This window comes from Myxine glutinosa, chromosome 13 (assembly GCF_964187855.1).
Source record: "Myxine glutinosa chromosome 13, kmMyxGlut1.1, whole genome shotgun sequence".
In the NCBI taxonomy this organism is placed as follows: domain Eukaryota; kingdom Metazoa; phylum Chordata; class Myxini; order Myxiniformes; family Myxinidae; genus Myxine; species Myxine glutinosa.
Window position 1 is genome coordinate 53,820,042 of NC_136273.1, and position 18,066 is coordinate 53,838,107.

The window sequence follows — 18,066 nt, forward strand, 5'->3', positions numbered from 1 at the left end:
GGGCCAAAAACGATGTGTAGCTTGATATTTCAGAAAGTTGTGGAAGAATTATGACAAAAGTTGGTGGATGAGTTGTTTAGGCGACAAGAACAAGCCAATTAAATTTTGGTTCAGGTCCGGATCCAGATCCGGCCTCTCAGTGGGATCCAAAACGTAAATTGTTCAATCTGGCGGAGGTATATACGCTCTACTGAGTGCCGTTTGATTAATGTGTCAAGCAAAGAGTATACTTTACCAGACTTTCAAACTTTCATCTTATTTTCAACATTTTTTTTTTCTGCAGAAAAAGTCATCAAATCAGCTGTGAATGAAACCTCATAATGTCCTACATCACAGCTTTCTTGGGTGTATGTCCCCAGACACTCTGATCAGGCCAACACTTTGCTCGTTCCCATCCCAGACTCATCATTTTTCGAAAAAAAACGACTTGAGATGTCTTTACACTTCCACATCAATCTTTTAATGATATGCCCCAGTCAAATATGGATGCTCTCACCGATATTAACATATTCTGCAACAAGTTGTAAATAAATTTCAGCATCCTCAAGGTGTTTATTTTGTTCAGACATGATTACATGGATATTGTTGACCAATGCTGTAAAAACAAATACCCACAAAAATTATTAATCCGCATTCATTACTCAAAGTATTACAAAGTATTATAAACAAAGGTCTGAATCAAATTTGAACCAAAGCATAAAACATTGCATAGATAGAGATAAAAATGGATCATGCATAAGCAGCCATGCCGATAGTAATATATTTCTGCTTTTTGAAAAAGAAATCAAGAAATTTTTATGAAGTGAATGAATTAAAGGATTGTAACGCAAAACGATGCAAATTATTGTTGCGGTTTTGAGAACCCACACTTGTAAATGTAGCATCATTAAAGATTAAAGGTTGCACCCCATAGGTAGGCCACAAGCAACACGTATGTCACCTTAGGACGGTAGTTATTTCTGAGTATGTGTTTAGATAAGGCCCTGTCCAGTAGTTGCATCTGCGTTGTGTCAAACAAATAAGAGTAGGCCCCCATCCGTCCATTTTTACAACCTCCCTTCCATCGACGCCATTAAGCGCTGTGCAGTCTGTACCCCATCGCCCCTCCCAATTTGCCACACTCCTTGGCCAGCAGCGTTCCCAACTTCGCTGGGCTTCCGCTCAAACCAGCCCAAAGGCCACGATACTGAGATTTTTTTTGTAACCAATACCAAGTGTAAATCAACATTTGTCTGAGATGCTCATCTTATTCAAAACATCATGCATTTATGAGTAGGTATACAATATTTCTCTCCCGAAACGAATAGATGAGAGTTTGAAAACAGTAAAATGTTATTTTCTGCATTTGCAACAAATTGAAAAATTGCTTCCACATTCTGTAACATATATCAGATTACTTCATCAAATAAAATGTTTTAAAAACTCGTGCAGTTCGAGTAAATGTAGTCAGTATGTGGGGTGTTGAATATACAAACGAGTAAGATAGGAAAGATACACAAATAAAGAATCGAGTTGTATATTGTCAAATTTATTATATGGTACTTGTATATGTAGTTGTGTCTAAGACTATTGTGAGCATCACATTCATTGAACGTTATGAACAGGACGTCCAATACTTGTAGTTATATAGAGTTATATACGAGGTTATACTAGTAGTTATATACGAGGTTAAATGCGGCCATGTGACCATTGGTGAGTCAGCCCACAGGACGCAAGCAGCAAAGCTACGCCTCCAAGAGAGGAGGAGGGCTCAATTAAGCCATACCCACAAGGCACGCCCACTCTGGGTTATGGGTGGTTTAAAAAAAAAGAAGATTATGGAGCAGTTAAAATACCTAATGCAATATTTACTTGGGATACAGAACAGTGTTCCAATGCCAATTGTGTAAAAGTAAATACTTCATTAACAATCTGCACAGGAATAAATTAATAAAAGGAAATTAACCTTGTCTTATATTATCATTAACACACAGGCCTTAGCTGTACATGGGGTTATGACAACATCTAATAAGATAAATGCAAGATCTTTTGAGAGGATATCTTCATCCATTGTAGGAGCTGGAGTGAAAGTGAGAGAGAGGGAGAGAGGGACAGAGGGACAGAGGGAGAGAGGGAGAGAGGGAGAGAGGGAGAGAGGGAGAGAGGGAAAGAGGGAGAGAGAGAGAGAGAGAGAGATAGATAGATAGATAGATATAGAGATATATATATACACATATACGACAATTCACGAAAATTATCTTAGCATATAGAGCAGTAGTGGCAGTCTTAACCACATTCCGTGGCCTCTCTTTTTACCACCTCTTTCATTCTCGCTCTGGTCGATGGCCTTTCTGTGTTCAACTGCTTCCTCACTGCCCTACTTTGTGTTCATACCCTCTGTCACCTAACTCTTCAATGAGCTTCGATCTCCCGTGAGTGGAGAAAAGTTTTTTAAGCTACAATAAAAAACAGCATCAATATATCATCAGTCATAACATGACATTCCCCAACAAGACCAGAGCAAATTATCAAAGAAAAATTCCTCTTTTTGAAAGATTAAAATGGAAAAGATATACTGTTGGTCATGATTATTAAAGTACACAACTACCTCAACAATATAGAAAAAAAAAGATGACAGAAAGATTCTGCCCCACAAACAAAAATAATTATGTATGGAATTTGCAAAACAAAAAATTTCAGATGATTCAGAAGTAGAAATAATGAAACAGAAATGGGTTTTAGCTGCCATTGCCAGCAGAGATTAACCAATTGACTGCACATCATAAGCAAGAAATCCATCCATAGAAAATCCCATGAAAAAGGAAACTCTCTCGATGCTCCGGCCTCTGCGAAGTTGCCCTGGGCGAACAGGGCGAATTAGGATCTGTAACAGATGGTCTTCACCTGCGGGGAATCCAAAATTTCCACAGATGTGCTGCCCTTCCTCACTCGTTACGCCACTAACTCGGAGGAGGAGATCCTGAACCTTGCTGTCCTTCAAGATTTCTCCACTTTGCCACAGCTGTTTCAGCGACTTTCCTGACTTTTTCAGCTCTGAAACTTCGTCAATTTTGCTCCGCGGTAAGATTCTCTTCAAGCCCTCTCCTTTTCCAAGAAAAAACATGGCCAGTGCTTGTCTGGTGTGCAATCTGGAGCCAAACTTGAGACGATAAAGACGGCGCATCATCTCGGTGCAGTCTTTGAGGAGAATGATGTCATCCTTCTTTATGGGATGATGTTTGTCTGGTGGAAAGAACATGGAACCAAGGAAAAATGGATCTGGATAACTCCAGTCTTTCTGTTTTGCATCACTCACCACGCTTTTCACCAACGGCACAAGTTGCTGATAAGGAGGCAGGTGTTTTGATTTTTTATTCAAGCAGTGAAGAATGACACAAGCAAAAACGTAGTTTTGTTTTTCACGGATCGCAGAAGTAGTAGTTATGCCTATATTTTCATACTCTTTTACAATGGCCTCCACATCTGTTGCTTTCCCAGGAAGCAAGAGCTTGTAAAGACCAGAAAATCTGTCACCACTCATTTTCTCAATTTTGTTGTGGGAAGAGTATTTGGCAGCAATGCCTTTTGCCTCAGACAGGTCAATGTCACTGATGAAAATGTCCAGGTACCGACGAAAGTACTTTCTTATTGTGTTATAGTTCTTGTTTTCTTCCAATTCATTTTCACTTTCCCTTGCCTTAGAAAATGTATGAATGCTTTCCAGCAACTCCAGGTTTTCCTTCAGGCCCATCTGTAAGCTCCGCAGATATGATTCATGTCTTTTCAGAACCTGCACAGTTTCTTTCGTTGCTTCCTCCTCATCAGGACCCATAGGGATTCTTGAGAGATCACATTCCCCTTTGAGATACTTCACCAATGTCATCTTCTTAATTGGATTGGTTTTGTCAAACACTTTATTGTAACTCAGCAATTCGATGAAATGCAAAGATGTCTGAACTTCACCGTTAAATCCAAAAGTGTTCAAATCATCATCCTCATTCTTTGCCAGTTCTTGGGCGTTTTTGAAGAAATGTGATGCTTTTGTTGCCAACTCCAGTGCTCTTTTAAGTTGCTGCGCTGACAGTCCTTCACGTTCAATTTCTTCGAGGTTGCAGGTTTTCTGAAGCTGATGCTTGAAGATTTGTCCATTGGTGTCCATAATGTATGAATTTTGCGGACTCAATTCCATTGCTTTTTTGCCCCAAACCTGGGCTTCTTCAAAATCATTTTCTTCAATGTCACAGTATCTTGCAAGAGCTTGGGCAAGAAATGCATCTTTTGGAAACCTGTGTGTAGCAGCAATGAGCAGAATTTTGCTTCTGTTTTCATGAATTGGTCCTTGGTAGCTCTTCACCTCCTCAATGAATGGTGAGAACAAAGTGTTTCTGTCATCTCCTAGCTGTTTACGCTGTCTTTTTACCATCATGCGTCTCACGTCGCGCTTAATCAGGCTTCGTCCCATTACTGATTCAAACAGGCAATCTTCCTCCAAGAGATCTTTCGCAATATCATCTTGCCAAATCGCAAAATCTTCTTCGAGGATCTTCAGGATTTGCAATGCAACCGAAGGATGATTTATCTTCATCGACTCGTACGTTCCGTTCACTTCATCCATCCGAAACCTTATGAGTAGCAACCTGGCCTGGGAACTGAGAGCCTCTTCCAGAGTTTCTTGTCCCCAAAATGATTGCTTCACTGTTGATACACCAAGGAGAGCTTCACACTTGGACACTGAAATGCAGGAATTTTTCACATAGTGGTTTAACAGAGCCAGGTAACTGATCAGTTTTGTGTCTTTGGTCTCTCTTTCAATTCCCTTCAACATGTTGCCAACAGCCTTCCGAATGTACTCTTCACTGAAACTTTCTTTCATAATCAAGAAAGATAGAAACGTTTCGATTTCTTTATGCTCCTTCTTGATTTCTTTCAGTTTTTCTTCAAAAAGGTGTTTCTCATTTGCTGACAGCTGCTGCTCCAAATGCACACTCTCCAAAATGCTTTTCTTTTGGCTTTCAATTGGGTCCTGTGAGCGCATGCAGTTCAGTATGATCACCACAGGAGTCTCAAAATGGACTTTGCTCTCGTAAACGGATGATCGAATGTGATAGGCCAAATTATTGACATTCTCCAACTCTTCCAAGTCATCAATGAGCAGCACAACTGGAGTGTAAACATCTGGATCAGATTCCCCAAATGTAAGCAATTTGACCACATGCTTACTGATCTCTTGGTAATCATGTTCATTGTCTTTCACAGCAGCGCACCTGTACTTCTTTTTCAGATGCCAAAGAACATGCCATGCCAGCGTTGTTCCCCCACATCCTGGGTGATGGAAAAGATTTACCGTCTTCACTGCAACATCACATGTCATTGCTGATTCAATACACTCCACCAATGAATCAAACTGGTCTCTTTTAATGAATGCCTTTCCAGTTTTCTCTGCAAAGTAAAAATTCCAAGGACTGACCTTATCACCTCGATAAAAGGCCTCTTCACGTGTCCTTCTGAATTCCTCAAATTGTTCTTTCTGCAATTCTACTGCTGTGCCTTCACACTCATTTGAACACAAGATTTTTATACTTGATAAAAACTCTTCATCTGCCGCTTTCAATGTGCAATCGGTTCCAGAAGATGTGCGCAAGTAACGCTTGTCACTTCTTGTGGCTGACTTTATTTTCTGAATTGTACAGTTCACATGCTGCAAGCTTGACCTGCTTATTGACCTACATTGTAACTCTTCTTTGGTCAACCGAGGCTTTGCAATGTTTGTCCAACTTTGAAAAGTCTCAGCACTCCCCGTTATGACCAGCACATCTTCCAGGCCACCCAATTCCTGGAAGAAATGCATAAATATTTCCATAAAAGGATCAATTGGGTCCTGGACTTCAAACAAGACAAGAAACACCACAATAACTCTTCCACTTGGTGTAATATCTTCATGGCAAAGAAACTGCACGAGGTTCCGGAGCTCCTTGCTGCGTTTCTTCAAGAACTCCTTTGGATCCATTGGCCTGTCTCTTGTGTCAGTCATGTCTGCCCGTCCATTGCAAAAGATCCAACTTGTTTGCTTGTACAGATGCAAGTCTGTAACCATAGTTTCTTTGTCTTTGTTGTTATTTTCGACATATTGACGAGGAAAGTGAAGGTTGACAGCTTTCTCAGGTCGAACAATGCTGCAAAGACCTGATGCATTTGATTCTGGATCAAAGTCCAACACAGCGAGCCAATTAATATCCTGAACAAATTCAAGATCTTTCAGCTGATCTTTGGTTGCTTTATTTACAACCAAAATGTGTGTTTTGTACCGTGAATTGTCCAAAGTGCCTTTTCCTCCTGTTAACAGGATTGCCAACTTTCTGCCTTCATCTTCCCTCTTTACTGGAACCTTTGGCATATCATCCTTGCTTTGCCTTTCTTTTGTCCATTTCTGAACATCATCTTTGAGCTTTCCAACGCTATCAATGCGAATTCTTTCATTTTGATTTGCCATTATGTCTGTGGTGGAAGCTCCATCTCTGAGATAGATATGACCATTATCAGCTTCCCATTTTCCTCCTGTAAAGAGCATTTGCTTTGTGTTGTATACTTTATTTCCACATGTTGTACCTTTTGGGACAATATCAACCTCAATTACATGTTTAGTGAGGGTCACATAAGCTTGTGAGTTCACTTCAACAAATCTTGGGGGCCTCACACAATCTTTGGCATCATCTATGTCATTTTTATCAAAATACTTGGTGAAGTTCTTTTTCAAACAGTCTCCAAACTTGTCTCTGCTTCCATCATCCTGAACACCAACCACTTCCCCATGTACATATCGTGACGTTTGCTTTCCAGGCACCTTATCTCCCACCCCAAAATGAATTGTACCATTTGTGCGTCTGTTCATGCATCCTCCTGCAAACCTGAACACCTCATTGCAAAATTTCTTCATTTCTGATTCATCATCTGCACCAAGACATTCAAACAGCTTGTATTCGTGTGCTGGCTCCAAGTAATTAAATTTGCCAGACTCTGGGGGCAGGACACCACCCTGAATGTACCTTTGTCGAGAATACATTTCATCAAATGGGTGAGGAGAACAATAGAAATGATGAGAGCTTGGAATCTCAGAATTTAAGCTTTCTTTGGAAACTAGAAGAATGTTTTTGTCGACTTGCTGCTTCGATGAAGAACAAACCTTTGCTGTTCTTGAGGCCAACATTTCATTCTCATCCATCAAGAAATCTGAACTTGGCCCCACTAAAGAGGTACCACTTCCATTTTTGTCATCATCTGTGCTCTCATTCAATCCTTCTTGTTTGTTGTCGCTCTCATTCAATCGTGAATAACACTTCCTTGTTTTTGACTTCTCTGGCTTGTTAAACTTTTGACTGTTTCCACTCTTTTTTGCTTTTTCTCTCTCTTTAGCTTCCATTTGTTTCAGGAATATGTCCCGTTTTTTTATCAAAATCAAGCTTGAACCAAGAGGAAGTCCAAACGCTTTCAGATCATCTTTGTCCATAACCTCTAGTAATAAACCTTGGCATTCTTCATTGTATAACTTATTGATGTGCTCTTGGGCAATTGGCACCTCAGTCATCAGCCAATGTTGCACATCATTCTTGTCCCAGTTCTCCATGTTTGCAGGCAGGAACCATTGGTCAGCAACAGCTGATGATTCCCCTTCTGCTCCAGATCCTGTTTTCTGGCCTGCCAAAGAAAACAGGCTGAGATGTAAAAAAGACGCTTGGTTCATCATGCCAGTACCAGAGCCACATCACATTTTCAAAACAAAATTAACCACCAACTCGTATAGATTAGCTACCCAACAGACAAGGCTCAGATCTAATGTTATAAACACTAAGTGGTGTTTTCTGGGATTGTGCAGGCAACGCATGCTCTGTAGCAAAGTCTCTCCAAAGGGGATAGCTATAAGGGCGGAGAAATGGCTTGCAGTGATCGTCGGGAGTCAGGGAATGGCTGCCTCCATGGCTACACATGCCGTTTGATGCCATCTCCTATGGTAAACAACAAACTATCTCCCAAACTGTAATGTACGACATCTTATTAGAATTACCAATTTCACCTACTCCTACCTCTTCATAACCTGCTTTTCAACATTCCCAACATCTCCTTTCACCCCATTCACAATATAGGTAGCAACGAGAATCTCTCGCGAGAACAATTATCCAAACTTCCTTCAGTCCCATTCACAACCTCGCGAGATATATCCCACGGAAAATTCATGTAATTGCCATTCTCAATTAAATGTGAGTAGCCTAATTTTTAAATACAGTGCCTTCCATAAGTATTCGAACAGCGAAGTCAAATTTGTTATTGCTATGCACTCAATAAATTTCGATTTGAGATCAAAAGATGAATACGAGGCAATAGCACAGAAGATCAGCTTATTTATCTTGGTGTTTTCATGCCTACATGTTTACCTTTGTAGAACAATAGCATTTTTAATGATCAGTCCCCTCATTTTAGGCAGGCATAAGTATTAGAACAGATTAACTTAAAGTAAAATAAAGTAGTATAATAGTTAGTATTTGGTTGCATATCACTTGCATGCAATAACTGCATCGAGCCTGTGACCCAATAATATCACCAAACTATTGGTATCTTCCTTTAAGATGTTTTGCCAAGCGTTTACTGCAGTCTCATTTTCAGTTGTTGTTTGTTTTGGTGGTTTTCCGACTTCAGTCTCAATCAAATCAAATTTCAGTTGAATTGAAAAGATCTAGAACAAGTAGTTAAAGGACGAAAAGAATTCAGTTCCATCAAAGTGAAATACAATAAATTGTACAAAAAAATATATTATGCATATACAAGACCACTGCAAATAATAAATAATCATACAATAAAATCAAACGAGATAATATCGTAAACTAGAACGACACTCTTTGACGTCACGATGTCGACCGATATGCCTCTGCCCACATTAGTACGTCATTATAATACTTGCACGACGTTTGCTTTAAATCCATTCAGTTGTTCTCAAGTTATCACATTTTTACCTGACATGACCTCTTGACCCCAAAATTGAATCAGTTCATGTTTACATCATTATACACACCTGCACCAAGTTTTAATTTGAATCCTTCCAGCTGTTCACAAGTTTAGTTGAGACCAAATTAGAGCTTTTTGGTGAAGCAAATCATCTCTATGTTTACAGAAAACAAAATGAAACCTTCAAAGAAAAGAACACTTTCCCTACAGTCAAACATGGAGGAGGTTCAGTGATGTTTTGGGGTTGCTGTGCTGCCTCTGGCACTGGGTGCCTTGAATGTGTGCATGGCATCATTAAATCAGGAGATAACCAAGGCATTTTATTGCGCAATGTTCAACCCAGTGTCAGAAAGCTGAGTCTCCATCCAAGGTCATGGGTCTTGCAGTGGGACAATGACTCCAAACATACCTCAAAAACCATCCAGGAATGGTTCAAGACAAGACGCTGGACTGTTCTGAAGTGGCCAGCAATAAGTCCAGATCTGAATCCCATCCTCTTGGTAAGCCGTGACGTAACGCGCGCGTTTGGACCCGGAAACAGAATTATGACGCGGCACGTTACGTCACGGCTTACCAAGAGGATAACAACAAGCCAGGAAGTCTAACAGCGGCGAAGCCGGGCTTGTAAAATATTATAAACCATAAACATATTATTAGCTTTTTAAATAGTCGCTAATGCCGTTTATAACATTAAACAAAGAAATTTGGAGGAATCCCGAAATCTGTGAGGTAAGTTTTACTTACAGAACTGAGCGAAGATCTACTGTGATGAATATACCCCACAAGGGTTGGGTAATAACATGATCCTTCTGCCGGGCCTATAAGTGCTGTGTCGTTGGAAGACCAGTAACGCCGATGTGTTCGATATTTGATAATCATTTTAACAATTGGTCTGTTTGTTTTTCACACTGAATGAAAAACTTAAAGGTAGAGCATATCGATTGTGCTATCCTCTTGGTAAGCCGTGATGTAACGCGCCGCGTCTTAATTCTGTTTCCGGGTCCAAACGCGCGCGTCACGTCACACTTATCAAGATGATTGAACACCTGTGGGGAGATCTGAAAACAGCAGTTGGAGAAGGCACCCCTCAAATCTGGGAGAACTGGAGCAGTTTGCACAAGAAGAGTGGGCCAAACTGCCAGTAGAGAGGTGGAGGAAGCTCATCATGGCTAGAGGAAGCGCTTGACTGCAGTTATTTTGTCCAAAGGCCGTGCGTGCTACCCAATATTAAGTCGAGGGTGTCAATAATTTTGTCAATGCCATTTCTTTTTATTTTCTGATTTAAAAGGATATATTAAGCTCTGAATCAAAACCAAAGTTCTGTAATATTAACAATGAAATTAGGAATTGTGGAGACCAAATACTTTCAACTTATTTTTCATAAAAATTGTGAGGTATTTGAAAAAAGTACACGGGTGCCAATATTTTTGGCCACGACTGTACCAGCTGAATCATGAAAGGAACGGATGGGTTTTTTTTGTTTTTGGTACACCAAGTCGAGGCTCGTGTAAGAGCTAACACATAGAACGGACAATAAAAGTGGCGGGAGACAAGAGGGGGAGAGAGAGGGAAGCACAACAACAGTGGAGAACAGGGACATCGGAAGATCTGTGGAAGGGAGAGGGCTTGGGGTGGGGTACATGGGATAAACAAGATGGACACCACAAGGACTTTCAGGAAAGAAAACGGAATTTGAAGGAGGTGGATTTGGGGTATATTAACGGGGGTAGAAACACTCATGGTTTTGAATGGGGGAAGATAAGAGATGGTGATGAATAGCTGTTTTAAAGACCTGGAGGTAGGTGTGGGATTGAAGAGAGTGTGGGAGTTTGTTCCAGAGGAACGAAAAAAGCACCAGCGAAAATTGGGAAGAGGGGCAATGCCCCCACCTTCGTTTTTTTCAGTAGTTTATAATTAAGATAAAAAACATCCCGTATTTAAACGCGAGTAACAATAATGAACGTAAACTGTATTTGGGATTTTACGTACACTGTAAGTACACTAACGAACATTAATTTTGGAAGTCAGACCTTGCTACCCATTATTAATATAAAGCCCTTGCCCACCCCCCACCCCTCACCCCCACACAAATAAAAAAGTCAAACCACTTATGGAAAAAAGAGGAATGAAAGAGTGAAGGTGAGCAGAAAATCTTCTTTTTGGTAGTTTCACCAGAAGAGGGTTACTGGCAGATCTTGTGCGTCCTGCAGGAATATTTGAGGGACAGATCACAGACAGAACTGGGGGAGCAAGGCTGGAGAGGAGTCGGTGGAAGACAGAAAGACCACCAACCTGCCTGCTCTTAGAGAGAGAAAGACCCTCAATTTATTGTATGGTTATAATTGCTTGTTTTCTCACCACTTCTTGACTTGCTAGCTGCAATTAAACCTGTGTGGTATAAAGAACGCTATCTTGACATGTCCTGTTTGAGTTTGGGTAACTTATCCTGGGGGTAATTAGCCGAAGCGGTTTATTCCTCTCTGATATAAGACATGGTGCAGCATGTAATGTTGGTTTGTGGGCTAATTCACATCTGTTGCGCGGCTGCCGGCATGGTTCCCCATCTGTTTCAGTCATCTCACAGGTACGGTAAGCTGACACAGGGCATGAGCATCCGGTTAAAGGTGAGTGTTGTGGATGGGGTCTGTGATCTTTTTATAGATGCGGTGGCCTTTTAGAGTTATCTGTGATGACATCCATCACAATATAAACTTGAACGGCACTCGGTAGAGCGCATACCTCTGCCAGACTGAACAGTTTATGTTTTGTATCCCACTGATAGGCCAGATTTGGAACCGGAACTGAACCAAACTCTAATCGGCTTGTCACCTACCCTGGTCATCCACCAAGTTTTGTCAAAACCCATTCACAACTTATTGAGATATCATGCTATATATTGTTTTTCACCCATCTCTCAAGAGTGAAGGATCACTTCAAATATTGTCGTATCTGGTTCCAGATCTTCCCAAAAATCTGATCAATTCGTCTTTGTCACATACCCACCCAACTTGTCCACCAAATTTCATCCCAGTCTGTCCATAACTTTTTGAGATATCCTGCTCACAGACAGACAAACAGACTGGGATGAAAACATAACCTCTGGCCACCTTCGATAATAACAGGAAATCTAAATACCTGTGCTCGTCGACGTGGTCGAGTGGCTGCTTGTGGTGTGCTTCAGATGGCGGGGGACAGGCTTGCTGAGCGTCGTCTTGTTAAGGATTTCTTGAGCTGCCATGTGCTTGGCTTTCTTAACGGTGTTTGTTGTTTTCTCGCAGCATTGCTCACCTAGCACCAGCTGCACTGTGAAGAGCTACATCAGGGAAGACGACAATAAAGAGTGTTATCAAGGGGGTAAAGTAAATGGATGCCAGACCATAAAATGGACCGTTGATGCATTGAAATACAGAGTGGCCCAAAAGGTATTACATGAGATATAACAAAACAACAACAGGCATTTTAAGGCCATTTTCCCTGCTAGAGCGGGGGTTAGCCTTGCGGTCCCCATGACAATCTTCTCCATATTGCCCTATTTTCTGCATCTCTCCTTGTTAACCCCCTTGCCTGCATTTCTTATTCGACCATCTTCAGCCAAGTCTTTCTCGGTCTTCCCCGTCCTCTACTTCCTTCTACATTCATTTCCATCACTCTTCTCAACCAGTCACTTTCATCCTTCCTCAACACATGGCCAAACCATCTCAACCTGTTTCTCTTCACAGCATCCATCACAGGCTCTATTCCCATCATCTTTCGCAATTCATCATTTGTCTTCCTCTCTCTCAACGATACTCCGCACATCCACCGAACCATTCGCATTTCCACCCTATCCAGCCTTCGTTGCTGCTCTACGTTCATTACCCATGTCTCGCTCCCATAAATCATAACACTTCTCACACATGCAGCATACAGCTTTCCCTTCAGCTTCAACGACACTCCCCTCTTCGTCAGCACGCCACTCAGTTCCCGAAACTTCTTCCATGCACATCTCACTCGAGCAACCGCTGCCGAGTCTGATCCACCTTCTCCATTCAGCATGCCTCCTAGGTAACAAAATGTTTTCACACCTTCCAGCTTCACGCCGTCTCCAAGATCCAACTCAACATTTCCTCCATCTGCAGCTCCCTCTGTGCACACCTTACACTTGAATGTAGCTGCCACACTGGTTATTGACCCTCTCAGACCACAACATTTTTGATGAACCCACTCAGCGCACATTGTACATTGAATGTAATTCACTCCGACACCCTTCCTGCACACAGTACACGGCCACTTCCCAGTTCTTTCCACCTCACCACATGCTTTACCACTTGCCATCACCTTCGTTTTTCCGATATTCACCTTCAGACCTTTTGTCTCCATACATTCCTTCCACTTGTTCATCTTTTCCTTCAGTCCATCCATACTTTCTGCAATCAACACCAGATCATCTGCAAACAACAACTCCCACGGTAAACCCTCCTTTACGTTCCGAGCCAGCACTTCCATCACAGCTACAAATAGTAGTGGACTTAGTACCGACCCCTGATGCACTCCCACCTTCACCTCAAACTCACCACTGCTCCCGTCCTTCGTCCTTACAGCTGTGCGTGCTCTTTTGTACATTGCGATCACCACTCTGATCAACCATTCCTCCATTCATAACTTCCTCAATGTCCATGTCACGACTTCACGTGGAACCCTATCGAATGCTTTCTCCAGATCAACAAACCCAAGAAACAACTTCTTTCTCTTCTCCATGTACTTCTCCTGCAACTGCCTCACAATAAAAAGCGTGTCTGTCATTCCTCTTCCTGGCATAAATCCAAACTGCATTTCGTCAATCTCCACTTTCTTCCTTATCCTCCTCTCCAACACCCTTTCCAATACCTTCATTCCATGCTCCAATAACTTTATCGCTCGATACGAGCCACAGTCCAGAGGGTCACCTTTCCCCTTGTATAGAGGGACGAGGGTACTCAGTTCCCAATCCACTGGAATGCGGCCTTCTTTCACCACCAGATTACAGATCTCTGTCATTCTCTTCACACCCCAATTTCCCGCTGCCTTCAACATATCTCCCACAACTCCCGTCGGCCCTCCCGCTTTTCTACTCTTCATTGCTTTTATCGCTTCCTCAACTTCCTTCTCGGTTATCTTCTCTGCCGGTCCTAAAACTGGGTTACACTCTATGTTGCCATCCCATTCATTCTCTGTATTCAACAGTATTTCCATATATCTCTTCCATCTTCCTTTAATTCCATCTGGGTCCACAACGATTTGTCCCACTTCATCCTTCAAGCAACTCACCCCAATCACATCACACCTCTCTTTCGCGATCTGCTTTGCAATCCTGAATACCGCTCTCTGACCGTCTTCCGAATCCAAGCGTTCTCCGAACATTTTCCTACATGCCTCCTGTGCCTTTGCCACCTCCTTCTTTGCAGCCTTCTTGGCTGCCTTATAACTTTCATGCTCTGCCTTTTCTGCCCCCGTACCCTTTGCCTTCTGCCACTCCTTGAACTTCTTGCTCTTCTCGTCAATCTTCTTTCCAACTTCATCATCCCACCACCATGTTTCTGAGTGCCTCGGTGGTCCTTTTGTCCATCCACATACCTCACCAACGGCTCCCAACAGACTATCTTTCATTGACATCCAACCACTTTCAAGTTCAACCACATCATCCTCGACCATACTCAGCCTCTCTTCTAATGCCTCCCTCACTGTCACCTCTTTCAACCTCCACACCTTCATTCTCGGTTGGTACTTCACACGCCGAGCTCTCCTCGCACCTTTCACCCTTATGTCACAGACAACCAAGTGGCGCTGTGAAACAGCCTCTTCCCCCGGGATCACCTTTGTGTCCCGGAGGTGCCCCCTATCTCGCCTACGCACAATCAGGTAGTCAACGGTTGTCGTCGACCCACTTGACGTGTATGTAACAAGCTTATTATCCTCTTTCTGGAACTGAGTATTACAAATCAACAAAACTATTACATGAGATACGAATTTATAATATCATGGAAATATTTGCACATGAGACAACATGAAGATAAACTTGGCCAGCAACTTAAAAGCAAAATGAAATAAATTATCACAATGACTGCTTCAAAAAAAAAATTGAAACAATACGCAACTGGAACAAAATAATCGATGATGCATTTTCTCAGTAAACTGTTTTGAGGCACCATATATTTATTTATAAAGGACTTTCAATTCATATGGATCAAGTGGGCCAACTTTCATTGCTGACCTTGGCATGAGGAGGACCCTCTTCCTTGATGACCTTGTACTGTGGCTTCAGATTGTTGAAATGAGCAAGTTCGTTCAGCAGACTCATTGGTGTCTTCTCTTTGAGGTCAGCCTGGCTCTCTGGCAAAGAACCTGTTGACAAGGCCCACGAGTCTTAAGGCGAGATGAAATTCATGCAGGACTACCTATTTGTTTTAAACCCCAGTGCCATATAGAATACTAGAGTTTCTGAACTTAACAACAGGCACCATGTTAAGTGCGTGAATTACGATCTCCTGGCATGTACCATTGAGACCTTAAGGACTTTTCGATCCCTTAGACGTTACAGACCTTGTATTTTAGACCTTCGACGTGAGACCCTTTGAACTCTCAGACCCCTTACACCCTTTGGATCTTTACAAACCTTTGACTGTCGACCTTTCGGATATTTAAACTTTTTAGTCCGATGTGGAGATCGGTTTCTGAGGTTTGGGACATGGAATGTAGGGACAATGACAGGGAGATCAGGAGAAGTGGTGGAAGTATTGGTCAGAAGAAGAGTGGACATACGGATATGGTGTGAGAAATGGAGAAGGTGAAAGGATTTTGGAGTTTGCTGATGGAGCTGATTTGTTGATTTGTAATACTCAGCTCCAGAAAGAGGATAATAAGCTTGTTACATGCACGTCAGGTTGGTCGACGACAACCGTTGACTACCTGATGGTGCGTAGGCGAGATAGGGGGCACCTCCGGGACACAAAGGTGATCCCGGGGGAGGAGGGTGTTTCACAGCACCACTTGGTTGTCTGCGACATAAGGTTGAAAGGTGCGAGGAGAGCTCGGCGGGTGAGGTACCAACCGAGAATGAATGTGTGGAGGTTGAAAGAGGTGACAGTGAGGGAGGCATTAAAAGATAGGCTGAATATGGTAGAGGATCTGGTGGTTGAGCTTGAAAGTGGTTGGATGTCAATGAAAGATAGTCTGTTGGGAGCCGTTGGTGAGGTATGTGGATGGACAAAAGGACCACCGAGGCACTTGGAAACATGGTGGTGGGGTGATGAAGTTGGAAAGAGGATTGATGAGAAGAGGAAGAAGTTCAAGGAGTGGCAGAAGGCAAAGGGTATGGGTGCAGAAAAGGCATAGCATGAAAGTTATAAGGCAGCCAAGAAGGCTGCAAAGAAAGAGATAGCAAAGGCACAGGAGGTATGTAGGAAAAAGTTCGGAGAATGCTTGGATTTGGAAGAGGGTCAGAGAGCGGTATTCAGGATTGCAAAGCAGATAGCGAAAGAGAGGTGTGATGTGATGGGGGTGAGTTGCTTGAAGGATGAAGTGGGACAAATCGTTGTGGACCCAGATGGAATTAAAGGAAGATGGAATTGTAGGGGAAGTAGTGGGGGAGACTCAAGACTCCAATGACCGGACACAGGTTTTACAAAAGGTCTGGTTTATTAACTGGTTATTCACTTCATTCCATTACCAAATAATACCGCTTAATTCAATGGACCAGGTTAACTCTTTTCGCATGGTCCTTCTCGTTCGGCCGATGTTCCTCCGCCACTCCCGTCGGGCAGAGGGTCTGATGATGAGTGCTCTTCCGTTCCGTCGGTCAGAGCTTCTGGTCACAAGTCTCCTTGACTCAACGTTTGCTCGGATTTATATGGACAAACTGGAGTTAATCCCCTGTCCGCTGAATGTTAATCCTTTCTCCGCTAATGCCCCGAGGTCATGCATGCACCAAGTCCTGGCATCAGCTCGCTCCCCTCCTGCTGTGAGTTCCGTTTACCAAACGATAGGGGGGTGCTCCAGCCAGGGGCTGTGACCAGGTGGACAAGAGATTACCATGTGCGTGCACATTCTTGGCATCCATTTACGAAATCGTTACCAGTCTTTAATCAATAAGTTACACTGAGTTACACTTCCACAATTCCCTCATCTTTTTGTTTTTGTTTATATTAACCATTAATCTAAACATCAATATAAGTAAACAGTCAAACACTACAAGTAAACATCATTACAAGTATAAGTAAATAATCAATCACTGCAAGTAAACATCATTACGAGTATAAGTAAATAATCATAACTTTGGTAATCAAATTCCCTTAGGCATACACCGTCATCCTGCAAGAATCACAAAACATTTCGTTGGTCATTGACTCCTTCCATATTGTTCAATCTATTGCATTTGCATCACAAATATATTTTCAAAACAACACTTCACCATCACCAAGATACAACAATTTCACTTCATTTTCAAGTTTTGTAAAGCATCTGCACCATCTGGCAAAAACGTTTGCCTCCACACAAATGTTTGACTTTGTTTGAAAGGAAGGGCTGATCACTTGTGTTTGAATTCAGGTATGAAACATTTTCTCCTAATGTCTTCATAGCTCCTGCACTACTTCGTGTAGGATTTCGCTGTTGTGGTAACATTGCGGAGTCATAGACTGACCCTGCTCTCCTTGTAGCATTCTTGCCACTTTTTTTTTGTAAACCATTGTAATTCCTGAACAAGGCCTTCACCCAGTTGTAGTCGACTTGCCTCCTCCCTCATTGTGAGTGGGCAGCAAGTATTGGTGTGACGTTGATTGGCCAGCAAGATGTGGAACAGGGATGCCGGATGCATCCACAATGATGTTGGGACCATGGTGTTCAGGTCATCCATGGTCCATACCAGGAGTGGCCCGCAGAATCGCGCACAGCTGTTGTGAAAAGCCACAGCCATTGGTTTGCAGCTCCATGCTGGTTCCCCAGACGTTGGTGAAGTAATAACATATGTCCCCGCATTTCACAGAGGTTGCAGGTAAAATGTCGTTGTCCTGCAACTTCTGATGTGATGAATGTTCGAAGCCTTCGAACAAGAGTAAGTGATCGCCTTTCTTTCATATG

General features: G+C 42.4%; 1 protein-coding gene across 1 annotated transcript; it reads right to left on the minus strand.

Annotated features, from left to right (window-relative positions):
• Nucleotides 1-437: 437 nt before the first annotated feature.
• On the minus strand, nucleotides 438-15,452 carry LOC144888582 (sterile alpha motif domain-containing protein 9-like). The gene is made up of 4 exons (XM_078767014.1): nucleotides 15,422-15,452; nucleotides 15,203-15,333; nucleotides 12,109-12,286; nucleotides 438-7,671 (listed from the first exon to the last, which is right to left on the minus strand). Exons 1-4 carry the CDS (start codon nucleotides 15,450-15,452, stop codon nucleotides 2,741-2,743), a joined length of 5,271 nt encoding a protein of 1,756 aa, XP_078623140.1. The 3' UTR covers nucleotides 438-2,740.
• Between the last annotated feature and the right edge of the window lie 2,614 nt (nucleotides 15,453-18,066).